The sequence below is a fragment of the Benincasa hispida genome, chromosome 3 (genome assembly GCF_009727055.1).
Source record: "Benincasa hispida cultivar B227 chromosome 3, ASM972705v1, whole genome shotgun sequence".
Lineage (NCBI taxonomy): Eukaryota > Viridiplantae > Streptophyta > Magnoliopsida > Cucurbitales > Cucurbitaceae > Benincasa > Benincasa hispida.
The window spans coordinates 56603327-56624746 of NC_052351.1; the positions used below are offsets into that span (position 1 = coordinate 56603327).

The 21420-nt window shown below is 40.6% G+C and overlaps 2 protein-coding genes across 3 annotated transcripts; one reads left to right on the forward strand and one right to left on the reverse strand.

Annotated features, from left to right (window-relative positions):
- Positions 1 to 3129: 3129 nt before the first annotated feature.
- Positions 3130 to 3600, reverse strand: LOC120073636. Its single transcript, XM_039026442.1, has 2 exons — positions 3320 to 3600; positions 3130 to 3256 (listed from the first exon to the last, which is right to left on the reverse strand). Exons 1-2 carry the CDS (start codon positions 3598 to 3600, stop codon positions 3130 to 3132), a joined length of 408 nt encoding a protein of 135 aa, XP_038882370.1.
- A 9619-nt stretch (positions 3601 to 13219) lies between these two features.
- Positions 13220 to 19317, forward strand: LOC120073973 (L-galactono-1,4-lactone dehydrogenase, mitochondrial). Of its 2 annotated transcripts, none has more exons than XM_039026911.1 (6): positions 13220 to 13981; positions 15157 to 15407; positions 16821 to 17006; positions 17291 to 17684; positions 17749 to 17790; positions 18694 to 18830. In XM_039026911.1, exons 1-5 carry the CDS (start codon positions 13343 to 13345, stop codon positions 17767 to 17769), a joined length of 1491 nt encoding a protein of 496 aa, XP_038882839.1. In that variant the 5' UTR covers positions 13220 to 13342; the 3' UTR covers positions 17770 to 17790; positions 18694 to 18830. The 2 variants fall into 2 exon arrangements, with proteins under 2 accessions (XP_038882839.1, XP_038882838.1); XM_039026910.1 differs by lacking the exon at positions 17749 to 17790 and adding an exon at positions 18932 to 19317 and having other exon boundaries at positions 13223 to 13981; positions 18694 to 18834.
- Positions 19318 to 21420: the final 2103 nt, after the last annotated feature.

The following is a 21420-nucleotide window of genomic DNA, read 5'->3' on the forward strand; positions in this document are numbered from 1 at the left end:
ATGCAATGCTTGTCTATGAGTAAAGTCAACAACAACCAACTGCTCGGGAGGGTAAGTGGTTGGTCGCATTAAACAATATATGCATTGTTCACTAGAGATAGGAATAATCTTGCGTCAACCAAGTTTATGTGATTACCTTGTCTTATGAGTGCATCATTCATCACTTAGGCATACTTGGAAGAGTAGTCTAAAATCCAAATCTAAGACTCGGAAGAGCGGATTGGAACGCATAAGCAAGAATGGGGAACTTAGGAATAAGCTCTGTTTGCTATCACATAGAGTATGCACCTTACGGAGAGGATATTGCATGCATCCAGGAAGTAGGATATGGTGGCTGTATGCAGTCATCTCGACACTTATGCATGCCTTCCTAGAGTTAGGCTCAAGTGTGTGTTGCATGATTGCATGGCTTGCGTTGACTAGGGTTGCCCTTGCGGTCACTCTTAAGTATTGCAACAAAAACATCTTCGCATTTTATCTATTTTTCCCATCCATTTGTTTCATGTCAAGAGTTGTTGTGTCTCTACCTCTCATGCATATTCTCATTGCATTGTCTGTTAGCTAGGAGTAGGAGTAGTGTTAGCTTAACAACCCCTCCAACATTCTTTTATTCAACCACTGTATGCACATTACCGCATTCATTTTGCTACAAGTCCCTGAGTTCGACCTCGGATCACTCGAGAAACTTGCGTTCGTGTTACACTTGGCGCAAGCGTAAGAAAACTTGTGACAGGGCGCATGGTCATCGCATACATTTATTGGCGCATATTCATTCCAATGCATGACCATCGACGCATGACTATCAACACATACTTTAAGAACATGCATCGCATATTGCGTCCAAGAGATTTTAGTTGTCGATTAAATTGACATCTAATTTTCCGTCATCAAATACCTCCCGCCCCTACACCGAAGAACATTTTATATTACTGGAGAGTATGCATGAGATGCAAGCCCTTGTCTCAGGTATTCCTGTCGTCCCGTACATTGGTTCCGCACACTCATGTTATCCCCCGGTTCAAGGATTGGTGGTTAACGAAGCATGGGAACTACTTTGAAGAGAATCGTCATTTGTTAGTGACCAGTGCTATCCCTCCCCCAGCGCCACCAAGACTACCCAAAGGTAAAGGGATCAATCATGGAGGGAAGCAGCTTCGCCTGACTGAGGAGGCGGTAGTGATCGCACAAAAAGGCACTTCCAAACCGATTGAGGAGGACAATCAAAGTAGTACCGACAACCATTATTGGAAGCGATCCTCCAAAAAACACAGGGCATCAGATGCCAATTTTCTTGAGCGGGCTCAGAATGATCCAGTGGCTTCTAATGCTCTCAACTCACTGGTATGTGGTTTTTTTTGTACGATTTACATTTAATCTTCCTTTTTTTGTAGTCACTTCTGAACCTCTCTCTCCAAGGACTTGAAGCATCATGAAGCGAAGAATCTTTGGTGGGCCCTTTTGTCGTTGACTCAGCCGTTGAGGGAGTTGGTACCTCTGAAGTGCTGCCAGTGGATTCCCTGCCAAGGTTCTGTCAAGCGCGTGCTATCCTCAGAAGACATCCCTCATGCCAAGGAGGCGGTGGTTGTCGAGAACATCGAGGCTTCATATTTCAAGGAAACTAGTTGCCCCTTGGTGCTTGTGGTAGGAAGGGTTCTCCAACCCGAAGAAGCATTGAGGGTCTTGGCAAGTCCAAGTGATAGTGAGTTCCTGAGGCGAGTAAATAGGGCACCACCCCTGACCGTTCCCGAGATTTTCGAATTTTGTGCTGCCACTGTGGTTTCTGACGTTCGACGCCACGCAGCCTTGACCATGTGGGAGACTATGCACAAGAAGATCATGTGTACTCCTTTCGAGAAAGTTCTTAATCTGGAGAAAGAAATGCATAAGATATTCCGAGCCATTTCCAACATTTGTGGTGCCAGCCTCCCTTCTCTCAAAAAACTTGTAGATGAGTACTTCCGAAATGTGGAGAAGTATAATAAGTTCCAATTATCCTATTCCTCTCATTTAACTCAGACAAGTAAGGAGCAACATTTGGAGGAGGCCAAGTTTGATATGGAGAAGATAATGTACGATGAGAATAGTGTTTTTGCTAAACGAAAGGTGCTCCTTGAATGCGACTCTCGGGCCTTACAAGAAGAAAAGAAACTATTAGCCAGGTTGGAGGCCATTAGGGCCGAAGGGGCCGAAATATCACGACTGATTTTTGAGAGCGAAGGCCTTTTGATTCGACATAAGTTTGAGGCCTCGGAGGTGCGGGGGGTGATAAACAAGATCGAGACCACCCTAATCCTTTCTGACAAGGACGTTAAAGCTTTGGATGTCCTACGTCATGTGTTAGAAGCAATGCATCAAGAGCTGGAGAGCTACCACTAGGTACCCTGACTTGACGTTGTTTGTCTTATTGGACTAGGCGTACTTCAGTAGGAAGTGGCCTGAAGTTTTTTTTTTTCTTTTTTTTTTTAACTACTGGAGTCGACTATTGTAGCGTTGAAGTCTCTTATATGAACGTTTTTTTTTTGTTATTTCCTCAGTGATGTTTTCTGGCATCGTGTAGCCTCCTTTAAATTTCTGCTTCTCTTATTTGCTTATCTCTCATTGGACACATGTACATGCACACACACATACACACACACATATATATATTATTACGTGACTAAACTTAAATTCTTTTAAGCTGCCTACGTACCCTTTATAATGATAGGGATTAAGTCATAACGTAGTTAAAAAATGAATTTTTTTTATGCACGACTGAACTTAAATTTCTTTAACTTGCCTACGTACCCTTTATAATGACAAGGATCAAGTCGTAATGTAGTTCGTACAAAGGTTTTTTTTTTTTTTACATTTGTTAAGCGTAAAAATTCTTGAGAAACTTGCCGTTGATTGGGCCAATTCTTAGCCATCTTGGTCAACTATTTTGTACGCTCCATTTGTGTAGACTTCTTTGACGACTTAGGGCCCATCCCATTTAGGTGTAAACTTATTCCCCGTATGTCTTGTCATGATAATTGGTCTCCTTATGGCGAGCACTAGATCACCGACTTGAAAAAATCAAGGCTTTACATGCTTATCGAAGGCTTTAGACATTCGCACCTGATAACATTCCAATGCTTGTTGAGCTTCTAATCATTCGTCGTTCAGTGCTTCCAACTCTTTGAGCCACAGTTTGGCGTTGTCCTCTATAGTCAGCCCTTCTTGTACCGCCATTCTTAGTGATGGAATTTCTCTTTCCAAAGGAAGGACAGCTTCTACCCTATAAACGAGAGAGTACGGGGTGACTCCTATAGGGGTATGGTGAGTGGTGGGATAAGCCTACAACGCTTCACCGATCTTTTCCTGCCAATCTCTCTTCGACTTGGAAACAATTTTCTTCAGAAGGTTGCACAATGTCTTGTTAAATGCCTCAGCTAACTCATTTGCGGCGGTGTTATACATGGATGACTTGTACTGCTTGAATTTGAATTTTTCACACAACCTATCCATCAAACTGTTGGAGAATTGTCTCCTGTTATCCATCACGATCTCATGGGGAATACCATACCGATAAATGATATGAGTGCGGATAAAATCCACCACGTTTTCTTTCTTAGCTTCCATGCTTCGAAAAGCCACGAGGCTATGGTCGTATGCAGAGGCTCGGGCGGTTGATGAATGAAATTTACGTGATATTGATAGGCTTCACACTTCTTTGTATAATCCATCGATTCCTAGATCATCCCCGGTCAATAGTAACCCATTCTTTTCAGGTGGAATTATAGCTTTTGTCCAGCTTGATGTGCGTCACATACGCCTGAGTGTGCTTCCTCCAAAGCCTTTGCTGACTCGTCTTTACTAAGGCATCGAATGAAAAGTCCTTCAAGGGATCGACGGTATAGGACCCTTTTGTAGTAAATGAAATGCGCGACCCTTCTTCGAACCTCGGTTTACGGCGGGGGTCATCCGGAAGCCTTCCATGCTCAAGGTAATCTATAATGGGCTATCGTCAGTCTTCCTCGTCAGTTAGGTAGACTGATATCGCATTCGTTTCCCCACATGCAGTCCCGACCGGAGGTACAACCTATCTCTGCCAGAGCAATATATTAAGGGGCACATTATCCAGGATCGTTAAGGCAGTGGCTAGGTTTTCCAAGGCATCCACTTTCTTGTTCTTCGTCCTTGGGATGTGCCCCAACATCACGCTTTCAAACTTTTCCATCAACTGGCGAGCGTCAGTGAAGTAGGGTTTCATGTTGTCATGCTTCACCTCATACTGGCATAAGAGTTGGTTGATTATCAACTTTGAATCACCGTAGATCTTTATACAAGCTACTCCAATCTCTAAGGCCATTTGAAGACCAATTATCAAGGCTTGGTATTCATCGACGTTGTTTGAGCATAACTCGACAAGTGCAAAGCTATAAGGCATCATGTGTTTTTCTGGCGAAATGAGGACAATACTTGCCCCCACACCATTTCTCCGTGCCGCACTAGTAAAGAACATGACCCACAGTCTTGAGGTTTCTGTGAAGAGAACTTCATCATTGGATAAGTCTTCCCTTAACTCCCAATTCGATGTTGCCAGGAAGTCGGCCAATGTCTGCCCTTTAATTGCTCTTTGTGGTATATAAACAATGTCGTACTGTTGAAGAATGATTGCCCACTTGGCTAAACGTCCCGAGATGATTGGTCTGGACAAGACGTACTTTATGGGATCGACTTTCGCAATTAAGTGGACTGTGAAGGCTTGTATGTAGTGCCTCAACTTATCTATGGAAAAGAAGAGTGCAAGGCATGTCTTCTCGATAAGGGAATAATTGATCTCGGCTCCGTTTAGGGTTTTACTTAGATAATAGAGAGTGCGTTCTTTTCCCTTTTCTCTTTCTTGTGCCAACAATGCCCTCAGTGATCTCTCTTGCCCTGCAATGGAGGGCTGATCAGGTACCTCTGTTATCGAAAGCATTCTGGCAGGCTTCATCCCATTCAAATTTCTCCCCCTTTCTCATCAATCTTTGAAAGGGTTGACATCGCCCTGCCAGATTAGAAATAAATCTCCGGATGTAGGCCAGACATCCTTGCAAACTTCTCAACTCATGTAGATTCCTTGGTCTTGGCATCTTCTGGATGGCATCAATCTTGGATTGGTCTATCTCTATCCCTCGATGTCTCACAATGAAGCCCAGAAACTTTCCTCAAGTTATGCCGAACACGCATTTGAGGGGGTTCATCTTTAACTGGTACTTTCGCAGGCGATCGAATACGGTTCTTGGATCTTTCAAATGGTTCTGTCATTGCCTAGTCTTGACCACAAGGTCATCCATATAGCACTCCACGTATTTGTGTAACATATCATCAAACACCTTCTGCATGGCACATTGATAAGTAGTGCCAGCATTCTTCAACCCGAAGGGCATTACCTTGTAGCAATATATCCGTCCATAAAGGATAAGACCTCATGTCCCGTCATCGCATCGACCATGATATCTGTGATGGGCAATGGAAAATCGTCTTTCAGGCATGTGCTGTGTAGGTCGCGAAAGTCTATGCAGACACGAAGCTGTCCATTCTTTTTTCTAACCAGGACAATGTTGGTTATTTATGTTGGATATTTAACTTCACGAATGAACCCGGCTTCGATCAACTTATTGACCTTAACCTCAATCTGAGGGATAATTTTTGGCCAAAAGCGTCGCTGAGCCTGCTTAATGGGTCGACACCTGATAACGGGCAAAAATGCATGTTAACATAGCACTAAGTTCTTAAACAATGTTGGATTACGTTGATGAAATATGTTAAATTGCGTCCATTAAGCATAAATTCTATAATATTGCGGTCGCATACATCCAACGCATAAGAGCAGTTGATCTTTATATTTTTGTGCAGAATATGCATTAACGCAATACAGAGATTGTGATCATAGGAATACATTGGTCGAGCGCAACTTCATTGCAAGACTTTGCACTGATCGTGCTCGCAAACATTCACCCAAGAAGAATCACCACAACTTGGTCAGCGCAACATGGTGACACATCCGGGCTAAAGGACAATTAAGAGCGATGAGACAGAAAGCTAACGACAGTCGGATCCAAATTAAGTTGACAGCCGATAACGGTCACGAAGTACATTCAGCTTTATCGGTGACAATTATCCGGCGCATCAGTCAGGAATTAAAGTAGTCCCATCTGTACAACCGAGAGAGAGAAGCCGCCTTTCACCTTTGATGCCCTATAAATACCAAGTGCAATCTTCAAAAAAGGGGTTGATGAGTAACAAATTCATCAGTGCTTCTGTTCATAGTTTTCTTTTCCATTTTACGGCAGAGCAAGAGAAGAGTGGTGGCGTTGGAAATTGCCCAAGGCAGCTCGAGAAGAGAACTTTGGGGGCGTAAGAGCAGAGAGCGGGCCGACTCTCGCGAGAGCAAGAATATCTTAGAGCACGAGTAGAAATAGTGTAAACGCCTGACAGCAAGAAATTGCTACCAGACTCTTTACTATACTTGCATTGTTACTTTGTATTTCATCTCATATCTATTCAATGGAATTTCTACTTCTACATCTGCTCACTCTCTCAATACGCATGAGTAGCTAAATTTGTTGAATGGATTGAGAAGAACTAAGCTAACATGACCTAGGAAGTTCATTGCTTGCAATTGTCTTGTTTTATGCTGTGTTAAATACCCTTTAGAGTTACTAGAGAGAGAATCTAAAGAAAGAATCTAATGTCTTGAGAGAGCTAGATTATAATCTGAACTCGAAAGAGCAAGATTAGACTTGCATAAACAAGAGATAGGAACTTAGAGGTAAGCTCTGTTTGTCAACTTGCATCGCATGCATCCTAGGAATGGGAATGATATTATGTGGTCGCATATTTGTGTGAATGTCATGTTGTCATCGCATAAATAGAGACAGAGGTTTATGTGTAAACCTTGTAGACTTATCGCATATTTATCGCATGCGTTCTAGCCTTAGAAGCCGTAGCATTCACGCCAAGAGGTGGTTTACTATTGTATGCATGTTGCATGATCGCAAAGCATGAACGCATTCTAGGGAGTGTTAGCCGAAACCTTTCTCAACCTGTTCACCGCATATTCATCATATTTCCCATTTGCCAACTCTTTTCAAACTCTATCGCATTCGTTATTTATTTTCATCAACGCAAACAACAAACCCAACGATTTATTTAACTGGTTACCGCAAGTTTTCATAAAAATTACCAACGCAACTATTTTTACAAGTCCCTGTGTTCGACCCTGAACTTACCAGGAAACTCAGAGGAATTTACACTTGAATTCCACTGGGGAAACTTGAGTACACAACACAATCCATCAACGCATATCATCCATATTTTCATTCAACAAAACTAACGCATTAACACCCCTGTTTGATCGCGAGATGGTGGACTGCTACTTTTGGATCTAGTCTCGGCATCTCTTTGTATGACCAGTATAAAACATCCCTGTATTCGGTGAGCAAACTCATGTATTCATCCTCTTCCACTTCAGAGAGGGACGTACTGATGAAAGTCGGACGCGGTTCTTCTACTGTGCCCAGATTCACCTCTTTTAGTTCATCCACCGTGGATTGACCACCGTCCTCTAGACCTTACGGAGCGTCCTCCACTTCCTCTTTGGTTATACCTTCTTCGGATTCTTCTGTGATGGTGATGTGGTGGCACGAAGTTTCGCCTCCCTCCTGTTCTAAATTTCCATTATGAGGATTGGTGAAAACGATGTCGCGCCTCTTTACTTTGAGCGAGCCCTCACTTGTGTTTAGAGTAACGTAGGTCTTTCTCTTCATACGTGAGGGAACAGTACAACGGATTTCTCCATCACTTCTTGCCTCTCCTGATGGCTTCTGGTCCGGAGCGTTTTTAAGGTTGATTCATCACCAGATGGACGCTCGGGATATCGACCCCCTCTTTCTTATAGTCATTTCAGAGCGTCAGCGTAAGCTTTTCCCTTCCCCTGTATCTTACTAGGGACATATTGGTCAAAGGGATCTTTAATCCTCTCGTGCTTCATGCGATACAAAAATGGGAGCGCGGGGTTTTTCTTCGCTTTTCTTTGGAACTGCACCTAGTCTCTGGAAGGCTGACGGTCGCATCACCACCGGCGATTGATAGATGATTTCCTCATTTCCTTCATTCGACAGAGTCAACCTTCGAAAGACTAAACGTCGAGTAGCTCTGGAAATAGTATGTGGCCTTCCCCTCTCTGCTTCTGTCATGCTTAACCACTCGAAGACCAAGGCGCATGCGGCAGACGGTCTAATACGGTTGAAGGCTGAGGCTTTTTTATCTTTGCTCTTCTTTTCTCCTATATCATCGATTTCTTTTGCAGTGATATAATTGCTATTGGCCACTCTCCCCTTCGTCTTTCTGATTATGCAGACTAGCTTTGACGGCTCATATCCGAGTCCTGCCTTCGACGTGGGTATAGAGTGTCCTTCTTGCAAAGGCTTCTTTTGGGTCGGCGAGAGTCGGGGTTGCTCATAAATCTTCAAACTCTTGAACTTAGTGTGAGTTGTGAAGCCATAGCCCGCCTTCGCCAATAGCTTGTAAGCCTTGGATCGAATCCATCTTCAGTTCACCTTTCGGGTAGCTTTAACCCCGTCACTTCTGCCTCCAGCTTGTGGACTTCCTGCTTTGTTATCGGCGTGAGAGGTGTGATGAAACTCTCCTATAGAATTTCTATGTCATCGACCTGCAAACCTTTTGAGCTTTCCGTAAAAGGTGACTCACCCTTTTTTCGTCTCGACAAAGGGACATAACATAGAATTAGAGGTTTTGAGGCTTTTTTGCCCCTCACCACGGGTGTTTCTCCAATGCCGAGGGATGTCCTACTCTATTTTGAGCTAGAGGCTTGTATTGCTACTTGCCCCTTTCTCTGTGTCTATTGGCGACCTCGACCGGGATCCACCTGCTTCCTTAGCCAACAAGTTCTCTGCTGGCATAGTCTCACTAGAATTCTCGCTCTTTAGGTAAAACTTTGCATCTGCGAAGTGAGACTTAGCCTCGGAAAACGGATTAGAATTTGCTTCAACCTTCTTAATCCCATCTTAGTAAAACTTAAAACACTAATGTAGTGTCGATGTAATCACACCATTCCCATGAATCCAAGGGCGTCCCAATAGTAGCTTGTAAGTGGTCCTTGAGTCTATCACATGAAACAATGCGTTAGCCTTCAGATCGCCAATGAGAAGCTCTAACCGTATCATGCCTATCGCCCTTTGGCTGCCTGATTGAAACCCTGAATTACTAATTTGCTATTCGATAGCCCTTCTATGAGTATTACCAATTGTTTCATAGTCGTCTTAGGCATTATATTGACGGCAGATATGTTGTTGATGAGGATTTGACCCACTCTCTATTCTCGAATGTATCCAGAGACGTACAAAGGCTTATTATGTAATTTGAATCCTAGTAGCAGATCTTCATCTGAGAAACCTATGGATGTGCAACATGAGGCATACGTACGTGCTATGGAGGTCGATGCACCAGATGTGTTGGATTCTAATAGTGCCTCAATGAGGGTCGTCTTAGCTTCTCGCATGAGCGAGAGCAGGTTGTCTATGTTGAATGGTCGCGAACCCTTTGGCTCTTTTGTCGATTTTAATGGGCCTGGAATGGTATCTTCTTCTTCCATGGTATTGACATATGACATGTAGCAGCCTCTGACATCTCCTTTGAACCCCACTTGTAGAAGTTCTTCGGGAGGAAATCTACTAACGTCACCTGTCGCCTAGGACGAGGAACATCCTCTCTTTCTCATCAACAGCCTTGGGCCTCCAAGCCTTCTTTCTACCCTTCCTTTTTTACGTCTTGCTCCCTCTCTTATAGCTTCAATGAGAGCGTAACTCTTTTTGGGTAAAGTTCAGTTTTTTCTTCTTACGGCGTGCCACAAGGATCCAGCCTTCATTATTGTCATCGTCAGCGCGTTCTCCTCTATTTTGAGGATCTGTGGCTTGGACCTCTTGCTGAAACTGCACTACCACAGGTTCAAAGATCCCAAATTGGACCGAGCTCTCCCTTTCTTCATAATATATGACTGGTCCTAACACGTTTGGAGTTACCGTCACCGTAGCATGATTCGTTTGGACCACCTTATCTAGTTTCAGCCCTATTTTCCTCTCACGAGCCAATCTAAGGATCAATTCCTTCAGTACAAAACATTTTTCGACTGGGTGGCTAACGACCCTGTGATACTTGCAGTAGTTGGGTTCATCCACTTTGTCGGCTTGTTTCAGTCGTTTACATTCTAGTAGCTGGATAAGGTGGTTCTCTAGTAGTTGCTCGAGCATATCTGCAACGTCGGAGTCGGGGAACGGGTAGACTTTTTCCTGTCGCTTCTTTAGGGTTAGGCGACATCTTTTGCCTTCTTCGTCTTTTTTTTCTATCTTCTTCTCTTTCCGTTTCGAGGATAACTTCAATGGGGTCGTGTTAACGACCACTGATTCTTTTGTGGCACCTTTCACAATTTTCTTGGCGCCCTTCACCTTTTTCTTGTCTTTCTTCGGTTCGTGGCTCAAGAAGCCCTTCGTTCCTATGTTGGCGATACTTAGCTCCATGTTGTGGGCGCGGATCGCCAATTCTTCAAAGGTACGAGGCTTTATTTCCTGCAGGATATAGAGGAGTTCCCAGTGCATACCCTGCATGCACATTTCTACAGCGGATAAGTTCGGTGAGTCGATCTTTGCAATCTAGACTCAGAGCTCTCCATCGGTTGATATAGTCGATGACTGGCTCCCCTTTCTATTGTTTGGCATTTGTCAGCTCCATCATACTGACGGTGCGTCTAGTGCTGTAGAAGCGATTCAAGAATTCTCTTTCAAGTTGCTCCCAACTGTCAATCACCTCAAACTCTAAGTCCGTGTACCAGTCAAAAGCGTTTCCTTTGAGGGTTCTGATGAACTGTTTGACTAGTAGATTACCCCTTGTTCCCGTATTCTCGCATGTTTCTACAAAGTGGGCGATGTGTTGCTTTGGGTTGCCCTTTCCATCGAATTGGTGGAACTTTAGAGGTTGATACCCTGCAGGCATTCTCAAGTTGTTGTTCCTCTGGGTGTATGACTTGGAATACTCGAAGGAAGTTTGAGTCGACCTTCCATATTAAGCTCTTATGAAGGTCATGATCATGTCTTGCAGTTGTTGAACCGACAGAGAGGCCACCGAGGCTGACTGTTGCAGTTGATTTTCTTGCAGCATGGTTTTCCCCTTGTTAGTTGCTTTGATCGTGGGTGCTTGGCTTGATTCAACAGCCTCTCGAGATTGCATTTGTTCTTTCAGGGCAGCGATCTCATGGTCTCGCTCCTCAACGGCTTTCATCAGAAAGTTAATCTTCCTTTCCATCTCTGCCATGGCCGTTTCCGCCGTCACATCTGCCAGTGAATCTCTTTTTGGCTTGCTGGAGGCGGAAGTAGAGTTGTCAAATAAGGGGTTTTCCTTAATAACCACCCCGCTTTGTGGGGATTCCATCATTTACCTTAAGATGTTGTGGGCGATGAGGGAGCTCTGCTCTTGCTCCTACGTGACTTCTCTTGGGCGACTGTAGGTGATAGGTCCCATGTACGAGCCGTTTGTGGAGAAAGCCTTGGATACCATCTTCTTAGGTGCCATTTTTCTTGTTCGGATGCTGAGAGAGAGATGAGAGGTAGAGAGGTTCCACTGGGCATGCCAATTTGTTCACACGAGGTTTCCGGAGAAACGTGTCAAACAAGGGGTTGAACTTGAGTTGGTGTTGATGTTGAAGTTGATTTGATGCGATGTGGTTCGATCTCTAATACTTGATCCTCTGATTCTCTCTCGGTTGGGTGAATGTGCTTGACTTGAAGAAGGAAAGCACCGAACGTTCTTAAAGTAGAAGTATTGGAAGAGTCTTTGTGTCTTCAAGGGTATTCTGTCTTCTAGGAGTGCAACTTCAGGAGTCTTGGGAGTCTTCTGCTTGTTGGTGAATTCTCTCTGGACTTTCTGAATGTAGAAAATGTTGACCCCCACAAATGAAGAGAACTTCTCTATTTATAGAGTTCTCAGGTGGGCTTCGTGGGCTTGGGCTTAGTTGGTCTATGGGTCCAAAATTTCTTATTCAAATGCCCCTTTTGAGATTTATGCACATATATGGGTGGATGAATCTCAAAAAATATAAAGTTGGAATCAAAATCTAAATACATCTATTCTTGAATTTGACCTCAATTGATGTGTCAGTCAAACTATGAATATAGTACATAAGTTTAACTTGAGTTCGGGATCAAATTTGAGATATAGCCGAATTTACGAAAAATTTTGAGCTTTGTCCTACTTTAATTTGATTTTGGGATAAATTCAGGGATCTCAAATTCAAAAATAAAGGATTTATCCCCAATTTAATGTAATTTGGGGCTAAAANCCCACAAATGAAGAGAACTTCTCTATTTATATAGTTTTCAGGTGGGCTTCGTGGGTTTGGGGTTGGTTGGTCCATGGGCCTGGCTCTTGGGTCCAATTAGTTGGACTTGGGCTTAGTTGGACTCGGGCTTAATTGGTCCATGGGCCTAGCCCTTAGGCCCAATTAGTTGGTTTTGAGTCTGATTTGAAATTTGGGTCCAATTCATTTTTTTTTTTTGTAGTTGGACTTTAAACCCAAATAACAATATCAAATTGAGCCAAATTAATCTCATCAAAACTGCGTGGCGTCATCGAAATTTGTCTTCAATTCAATTCGGGACATATGTCAACTTCTATGTACCCAAATTTAATGATTTAGAATTTCGTCATTAATTTAGTAAACGATGTGACAACTTGTGATTGATCCAAAATTTCTTATTCAACAAACATCTATTTTGATGGTATATTTTATAAATTGAAAAGAATTAGAGTTTTTACCGTTGTTTAAAAGAATACATTGAAAAGAACCCGTTATGTTTTACAATTTGAAAAAATTAGAGCTTTTATCCTTTTTGTCATAACAAGGTTAAGAAAATAGATGTATAGTTGAAAATTAATCAACAATAACAAAGAAAAAAAAAAGTAAAAAAACAAAAAAATTGAACCAATCTCATTTACAAAAACTACATCAATATCCCAACTTAATTCAACCTAGTATCCAAAATACAAACGGACTTCACTCAACTTAGCATTTCAAACCATAGACCAACTCAATTTTGCACTCCAAAAACAGACCATTTAACTCTCTAATTTAAACTAACGGTTTACTAGTTTTGAAAGTGATTCAAATTGCATTATAGAGACAAACTTTAGGATCATCCATACAATCAAGTTTTGACTTATCTCCGAACTATAAATTTTTACTTCAAAGAGCTCAATTGAATTCCTCCGTTGGGCAATCCATAAACCCAGTAATCGATCTGAAACCACCCCACAGCACTATCAAATGCTCAAACTTCTCGCTCTCCGGCGATCCCATTTCTGCCGTCTCCGCGGTCTCCAAATCCCACCCACCACCGCTATTTCCAAACCCCCTTTGAATCCCCCTCGCCCCTTTTCCACTGTTTCTCCTCCACCACAGTCCTCCTCCTTCGATTCCGAGCTTCGTAAGTACCTTGGCTATGGCACTCTCGTCATTATCTGCGGCGCTGCCACTTACTACTCCTTCCCTTTCCCCGAAAACGCCAAGCACAAGAAGGCCCAGATCTTCCGATACGCTCCTCTGCCTGAGGATCTTCACACTGTGTCCAATTGGAGTGGAACTCATGAGGTTCAAACGAGAGTGTTTCACCAGCCGGAGAATTTGGAGCAGCTTGAGCAAGTGGTGAAGGAGGCCAATGAGAAGAAGGCTAGGATTCGGCCTGTTGGCTCGGGGCTTTCGCCGAATGGGATTGGACTGTCGAGGATGGGGATGGTGAATTTGGCGTTAATGGATAATGTTTTGGAAGTAGATAAGGATAGGAAGAGGGTTAGGGTTCAAGCAGGAATAAGGGTTCAGCAGCTTGTGGATGGAATCAAGGAGTATGGGCTTACTTTGCAGAATTTTGCTTCTATCAGGGAGCAGCAGATTGGTGGCATCATTCAGGTGGTTTAATGAGGATTTTGTGTTTTTCATGTTGTTCAATTGCTAATTCAATTGCAATGTTGGATTGTCTGCTGCATTTTCATCTATTTGAAAACTTAAACTTCAATGTCATGGCTGTGTGTTGATAAATATGAACAGTTGTCTTTCCAGGGGTGTACATTAGTCTGTTTTGAGTGAAGATAAAAGATACCATTGATTTTTTGTCTTAAATAGATTGAAACTGATTAAATTTGATCTGTAAACTTCCTATCAGTCTCGATTAGTTTGTATTTTTCTTCTTGTGACCGAAATATGATTTTGAAAGCTGGGCGAGCTTAGTAGTAGTGCTAGTACTGGTCAAGAGGTTACATTTGAAACAAAATTTATCTCGTTTGGAAGAGAAATGGTCACATTGTTACTACTCTGGATATGAATTGAACATTGATTGGGTGGATTGGTTATTTCTTTTAGATTTTACTTTGCTGGATTGGAGTCCCTTTTTTTGTTTTAGTTTGGCTTTTTTGGTTGGGGGCTTTAACAAAATTTATCTCGTTTGGAAGAGAAATGATCAAATTGTTACTACTCTGGATATGAAGTGAACATTGATTGGGAAGATTGGTTATTTCTGTCAGATTTACTTTGCTTGATTGGAGTCCCGTTTTTGTTTTAGTTTGGTTTTTTTGGTCGGGGCTTTATTTTGTATGCCCCTTGTATTCTTTCTTTTGTTCTTTATAAACAAAAAAAAAAAAAAGAATGAACATTTTTGGTGGCATAATTATTATATGTGGGTTGCGGGGGTGTGGGGGTGTGTGTGCTATTATTTAGGTTTTGTAGAGGGAGCGGAATTGTAGGGTGTTTAGGGGTGTGAAAAGGGATCTTGTGGAGATTTAGTCTCTTGGTCTTATTCATGTCTCATTCTAGGCTTCGATTTTGAAGATCTTTTGTAACTATTCTATGCACTACATCGCATAGTTGGAGTCCCTTTTTATAAAGGGATCTCCCTTTTTGGTGGGCTTGTTTTTTATATTATCTGTGTATTCTTTCATTTTTTTCAATGAAAATTGTTGTTTTCATTAAAAAAACAAGAAACTTATATGTGGGATACGATGGATGTTTTCAATTTTTACTTTTACAGGAATTTCATCTTTTCTTTTAGATTTTTTGCTTATGTACACTTTTCACAATTATGCATCTAGGTCGGTGCACATGGTACCGGTGCAAAATTGCCTCCCATTGACGAGCAGGTTATTGCTATGAAATTGGTCACGCCTGCCAAGGGTACTATAGAGATTTCCAAAGATAAAGATCCAGAGCTTTTTTTTCTAGCTCGTTGTGGTCTCGGGGGACTTGGAGTGGTTGCTGAAGTAACCCTCCAGTGTGTTGAGAGACAGGAACTTGTGGAGCACACATACATTTCGAACATGAAAGACATCAAGAAGAACCACAAGTAATTTTGTACCCTTTGATAGTTAATTTTTTGCAGTCCTATAGCATGTTACAGACTACAGTTTGAAATGATGGTTTATATCTCACCTTATTTATTCTTGTTCTTGTTCTTATTCTTATTTGACAATGTTTAAAAGGTTAATTGAAATATTTTAGGTGCCAGTATTCTGATAATCTAAAATTTAAAGACTAAATTTGGGTTATTTTGTCATGAAGGGACAGTTTAGGGCACCAACTAGAAGTTGGTGGGGTGGGATATTATAGCCCACTCCATGTTTGAGGCACCAAATATAATAGTGGTGTGTACAACTATTCATAACCTACAATTAAGTATAATAAATACTATTTCAAAACCCTCTTTGCTACGGTATTTACTATTTGCTGCAATATTTACTATTTGTCACTCATCATTTATTTTCTTCTTTGCTACTGTGCTTACTATTTTCTATCCAAAGAAAAAGTTTACACCTCAAACACAAACAATTATAACTCAAACTAAAATAGTATGCGCCCCAAACACTAATTACTATAACCTCTTGATTGTTATAACCTACCTACCAACTATAATAACCAATTCAGTGCCCCAAATGTCCCCTAAAGGAATTTAGCTATAGGGCTCCAAAGAGGTATATGATCGCATCTTTGATGCTTTTACTGAACTAGCATCCCATATCTTATCAAAGGAATTACTGATTTTGAAAGTTGAATTTTGCCATTTCTCAACTATATATATAAATATTTTATACAAACAACTGCAATTGGCCTGCTTTCCTTACTCTTTTATAATTATGTTTTCTTTACGCATGCTGTTAGTTTAAGATTTTTGTCTTTCTTTATCTTTGTTATGTTTTGTTTTTCTGTTTCCTTTTGTATCTCAGATCATTAGTCTCTTTTCATTTACTTAATGTAAAGTTTTGTATCTTTTTTTTATAAAAAATAATTGTTTTCATTGACAAAGAATGAAAGAATATAAGGACATACAAAAAACCCCATTAGAGAAAGGGTTTTCAACTAAGTAAGATGTTACCTAGAGAATAATTACAAAAAGTTTTCGAGACCGAAGTCCAAAGAAAAACGTAGAACCTCACAAAAGACCAAAGTTCTAGAGCTTGCATGCTATCATTTTTTTTATTGTTTTATAGTATGCTTGGGTAGTAATATGTAGATTGAAATCTAAACTATTGATTCATGGGAGTTGTTGCATAATTTAGATTGATACTATAAATTTCAAATTTTTTAGTGTCAAACAAGCCTCCTTTTCAATCAAATCTAAAGTTAATGCATCGTCTCTACCATCCACGTTACTCACAAATAGGACGAAACTTTTTTTTTTTTTTTTGGGTCTTCATCCTCTAAAATCATCCAATTAATGTTGAAGAATTACACATATAAAGTCTGACTTCTCTCTATGCAGGAAATTGTTGGCTGACAATAAGCATGTGAAATACCTGTATATTCCTTACACCGATGCTATTGTTGTTGTGACTTGCAATCCTATCTCAAAATGGAGAGGCCCTCCCAAATTAAAACCGAAATATACTAGTGAGGAAGCCATACAGCATGTTCGTGATCTCTACGTGGAGTCCCTTAAAAAACACAGGTTACTTCTGTCTTCTGTTTGAGTATTTAGTCATCAATAATTTTTAGGATGCTGGAAATGGGTTGAAATGTAGATACTTGACATTTCTATCCCCTCAAATCACTTTACATTTCTTTTGATTTGTTTCTCCTTCTCTTTTGGTTGATATTCATTTTTCATCAAAGAGTCATTTATGGACCTTTTTCAAATTCTTTTTGCTACATATTTTTAGATATATATTTTTCTTCCCCATTGTTTTCGAAGTACTTTTTAATTTCATCTTATTGCTTGCTTGATAATTGCAGTGTTAGTGATGAAACAGACATAAATGAATTTTCATTTACGGAGTTGCGCGATAAACTACTTGCCCTCGATCCTCTTAACAAAGAGCATGTAATAAAAGTGAATCAAGCAGAGGCTGAGTTCTGGAAGAAGTCGGAAGGATACAGAGTTGGATGGAGCGATGAAATCTTAGGTTTTGATTGTGGTGGCCAACAATGGGTCTCTGAGACTTGCTTTCCCGCTGGTACTCTTGCAAAACCTAACATGAAAGACATTGAATACATAGAGGAATTGAAGCAGCTTATCGAAAAAGAAAACATACCTGCACCTGCTCCTATTGAGCAGCGGTGGACTGCTTGTAGCAAGAGCCCTATGAGTCCAGCTTCAAGCTCAGCTGAGGATGATATATTCTCTTGGGTAAACTCTAAACATCAAACTTCATATTTTCTCTCTTTCAAGTTTTAAATCTATACTTGTGCAGCCCCGAGGGTTGCCCTGGTGATAAAGACGAGGACGTTTAGAGGTATCCTCCAAGATCTTGGAACTTAATAACTTAAAACAATCCTATCTTTTTGGAGTTGGTATCAGTGTAGGCGAGCTTCATAGCCATGGGGAAGAGTGTGCCCCCACGTCTCGGTTAAAAATCGACATTCCACAATTGTGTGCTATTGTGCATGAAGGGAGAAGCATTAGTTATCATGAAATTAAAGATCAAGTATCATGAAGTTTCTTTTCTGCTAAATGGGTCTTATATTCTGAAGAGTGTTGTGATCTTATATGATGATTAGTTGCTGATAAGTGACAACTAAAAATCATTTCCATTCAGTAGCTTTAGGCCTTTGCCATCTCAGAAATCCTTAGAAGCACATACATTTTAGTTTGGCCAATGTGTCCATATCTAACACGTGTTAGTCGCCTGAACACTCCGACACTTATTGGACATTTATCCAACACTTGTTAGTGCAATAAATATGTTAGACACTAGCCGTACAAAGTCAAAATAGGACTGATATTTGTTATACATGCATCAAACATTTATTTCATCTGCTAATTAGCACATAAATGACAGAAAATAATAAAATTTGAGAGTAAAAATACATCAAACTAATTTTTAAAGCATATAAATGCATTACTCATCGACTTTGATGTTCATTCTTGTTTAAAAATGATATATATTTTTAAAAATGTATGTTTAAACCTTTAATACACGTATCCTTGCCGTGTCCGTATCCTAGATTTAAAAAAAATGACGTGTCGCCATATTCATGTCGTCGTATCCATATTTGTGCTTCTTAGCAAAAATATTTACTCAATAGCCAAGAAATTTTATTTTGAAGTCTCACCAATTAGAAATCAGTAAGACCCGACTGTGGTTTGTACTGTAATAAACTTGTTAACTTAATCAATGGTCTTCTGCTGCCATTAGGTCGGAATAATCATGTACCTACCTACGTCGGATGCACGCCAGAGAAAGGAAATCACAGAGGAGTTCTTTCACTATAGGCACCTCGCCCAAACACTGCTGTGGGATCAATATTCTGCCTTTGAACATTGGGCTAAGATTGAGGTACCCAGTTTAATCTTTTGCTGATTAAGAATTTAAGCCCTACAAAAATGGGGCCATAAAATTTTGACATTTTTGTTTTACTGGGTGTAAATTTCAGGTTCCCAAGGACAAGGATGAGCTTGCAGCCCTGCAAGCAAGACTTAGGAAACGGTTTCCTGTCGACGAATACAACAAGGCACGACGAGCATTGGACCCGAACAAAATTCTTTCAAATAACAAGCTGGAAAAACTGTTATCGTCGTCGGACACGGTCTGAGATGCACATATGTTCTTAGTGATCAATGATAAGTTATGTTATCCAGTTGGGTAAGTGTTGTTTTATTGGCTGTACTGTACACGTTCACAGGAATGCTGTATTTGTCATCTCCTGTGGTATATTATTTCTTTGATTTTTTTTTGCTGTATTTGTCATCTCCTGTGGTATATTATTTCTTTGATTTTTTTTGGCCATAAAAAATCTACTTGAGGAAGGAATTTCTTTTCCATGCCTTGTTCATCACAGTTTAAAATGATAATGCCAAAATTTGGATTATTTTTGGGATTTGTACATCTCTCTATAGTATACATTCACTAGAAAACTTAAGTAGAGTATGAGAATTCTTGGATTTTTTCCCCTCTTCTTCTTCAAATGACAGAGGGATCTGGTTTGGTTCTGAGTGTAAATTTTCGTTTGACATTTGATATTTTCATATGTCAATGAGATCGACGTTGATAGTCAAGAAGGTGGGAGACTATTGACCTATTAGCCTCACTACAAGATTCTACAAGATTATTGCTTGTGTTCTATCAAATCGCCTCAAGAAAATCCTCCCATCTACCATCAAGGTCTACCAATCAGCCTTTGTGAAAGGTAGACAAATTCTGGATGCATCTTTGATTGCTAGCGAAATCATTGAATATTGGCATGTAAGAAAAATTAAAGGGGTGGCCATCAAGCTCGACATTGAGAAAGCTTTCGTCAAAGTGGATTGGGATTTCCTTGATGAATTGTTAATTGTAAAGGACCTTGGCACAAGATGGAGACATTGGATCAAAAGTTGCATATGCTCCACAAATTTCTCTATCATTATAAATGGCAAAGCTAGAGGGAAATTTAAAGCAACTAGGGGCCTTAGACAAGGTGATCCATTATCACCCTTTCTTTTCATCATCAACATGGATAGTCTCAGCAGAATCCTCACTTTGGTAGATGCAAAAGGCTTCATTAGCGGATACTCTATCCCAAGTTCACATCTAAACATCAATCACCTCCTTTTTGTCGATGACACACTAATTTTATTTATCAACAATGAGAGGAAGATTAAAAACCTCTTAAATTGGATCACCCTTTTTGAAAATGCTTTTGGACTCATCTGAATTCCTGGGTATTAATTGTGAATATGTATGAGTGGATTCTATTGCAACAAGATTTGAATATAAGGTGAGGAAATTGCCTACCATATACTTGGGTTTGCCTCTTCAAGGAAAACCAACTACAATAACCTTTTGGCAGTCGATTTTGGACAAAATAGACAAAAGACTATACTCTTGGCAACACCATTTTCTCTCAAAAGGAGGTAGACTAACCCTTTTGGAAGCAACTTTATCCAATCTACATATCTACTATTTATCCCTCTATCGTGCCTCTGGAAAAATTATTGATGCCATTGAAAAATGTTTTAGAAACTTTCTATGGTCGGGTTATAGGGACAACAAGCTTGGAAATACACTAAAGAACAAAACAAAGGGACAACAAGCTATCTCATTTGTTAAAATGAGATAAATTAAAGAAACCTCTAGATGAAGGGGGATTGGGGATCACAGACATTAAACAACAAAACAAAGCCCTCCTTGTCAAGTGGATTTGGCGTTTTTATTTGGAGAAAGAAGCCCTTTGGAGAATTTTAATCAAAGCCAAATACGGGTCACATCACTTTGATCTCAAGGCAGCCGATTACAAATGTATCTCAACTAGAAGCCCTTGGAAATACATTCTGCATCAAAAGATTTTATTTATGGGAATATCCAATGTGTTATTGGAGATGGCTCCTCTACAACTTTTTGGACAGACATTTGGCTTGTTGGTTCCACACTCAAACAGGCTTTTCCCAGACTCTTTCGGCTATCTAACTCCAAAAATACTTCTATAAGGAGGCTTGGAATGCTACAAATTGTTCTTGGTCCCTAAACTTTAGAAGAAATCTCAAAGACGACGAGATAGAGGAATAGGCTGCTCTTACCCATCTCCTTCCACATTTGAACCTTACTAGTTGAACGGACCACTGGACATGGAAACTCAACCATACCGGTTTCAATACAAAGTCTTTATACTTTTCCCTCATGTCCAACCCGCACCCATCTTCAACTATCTTTTGCAGAAAATTGTGGAGCTGTTTCTGCTCGAAGAGAGTTAAATTCCTCCTCTGGGAAATCACAAATTCATGTCTAAACACTATGGACAGGTTACAGAAACGTTGCCCATGGATAAACCTATCTCCCTCTTGGTGCTGCCTTTGTCGATAAATAACGAAACTATTCAGCATGTTTTCTTTGACTGTCCATTTTCTAGAGGGATATAGACGGAAGTCTTTTCTACCTTCAACTGGT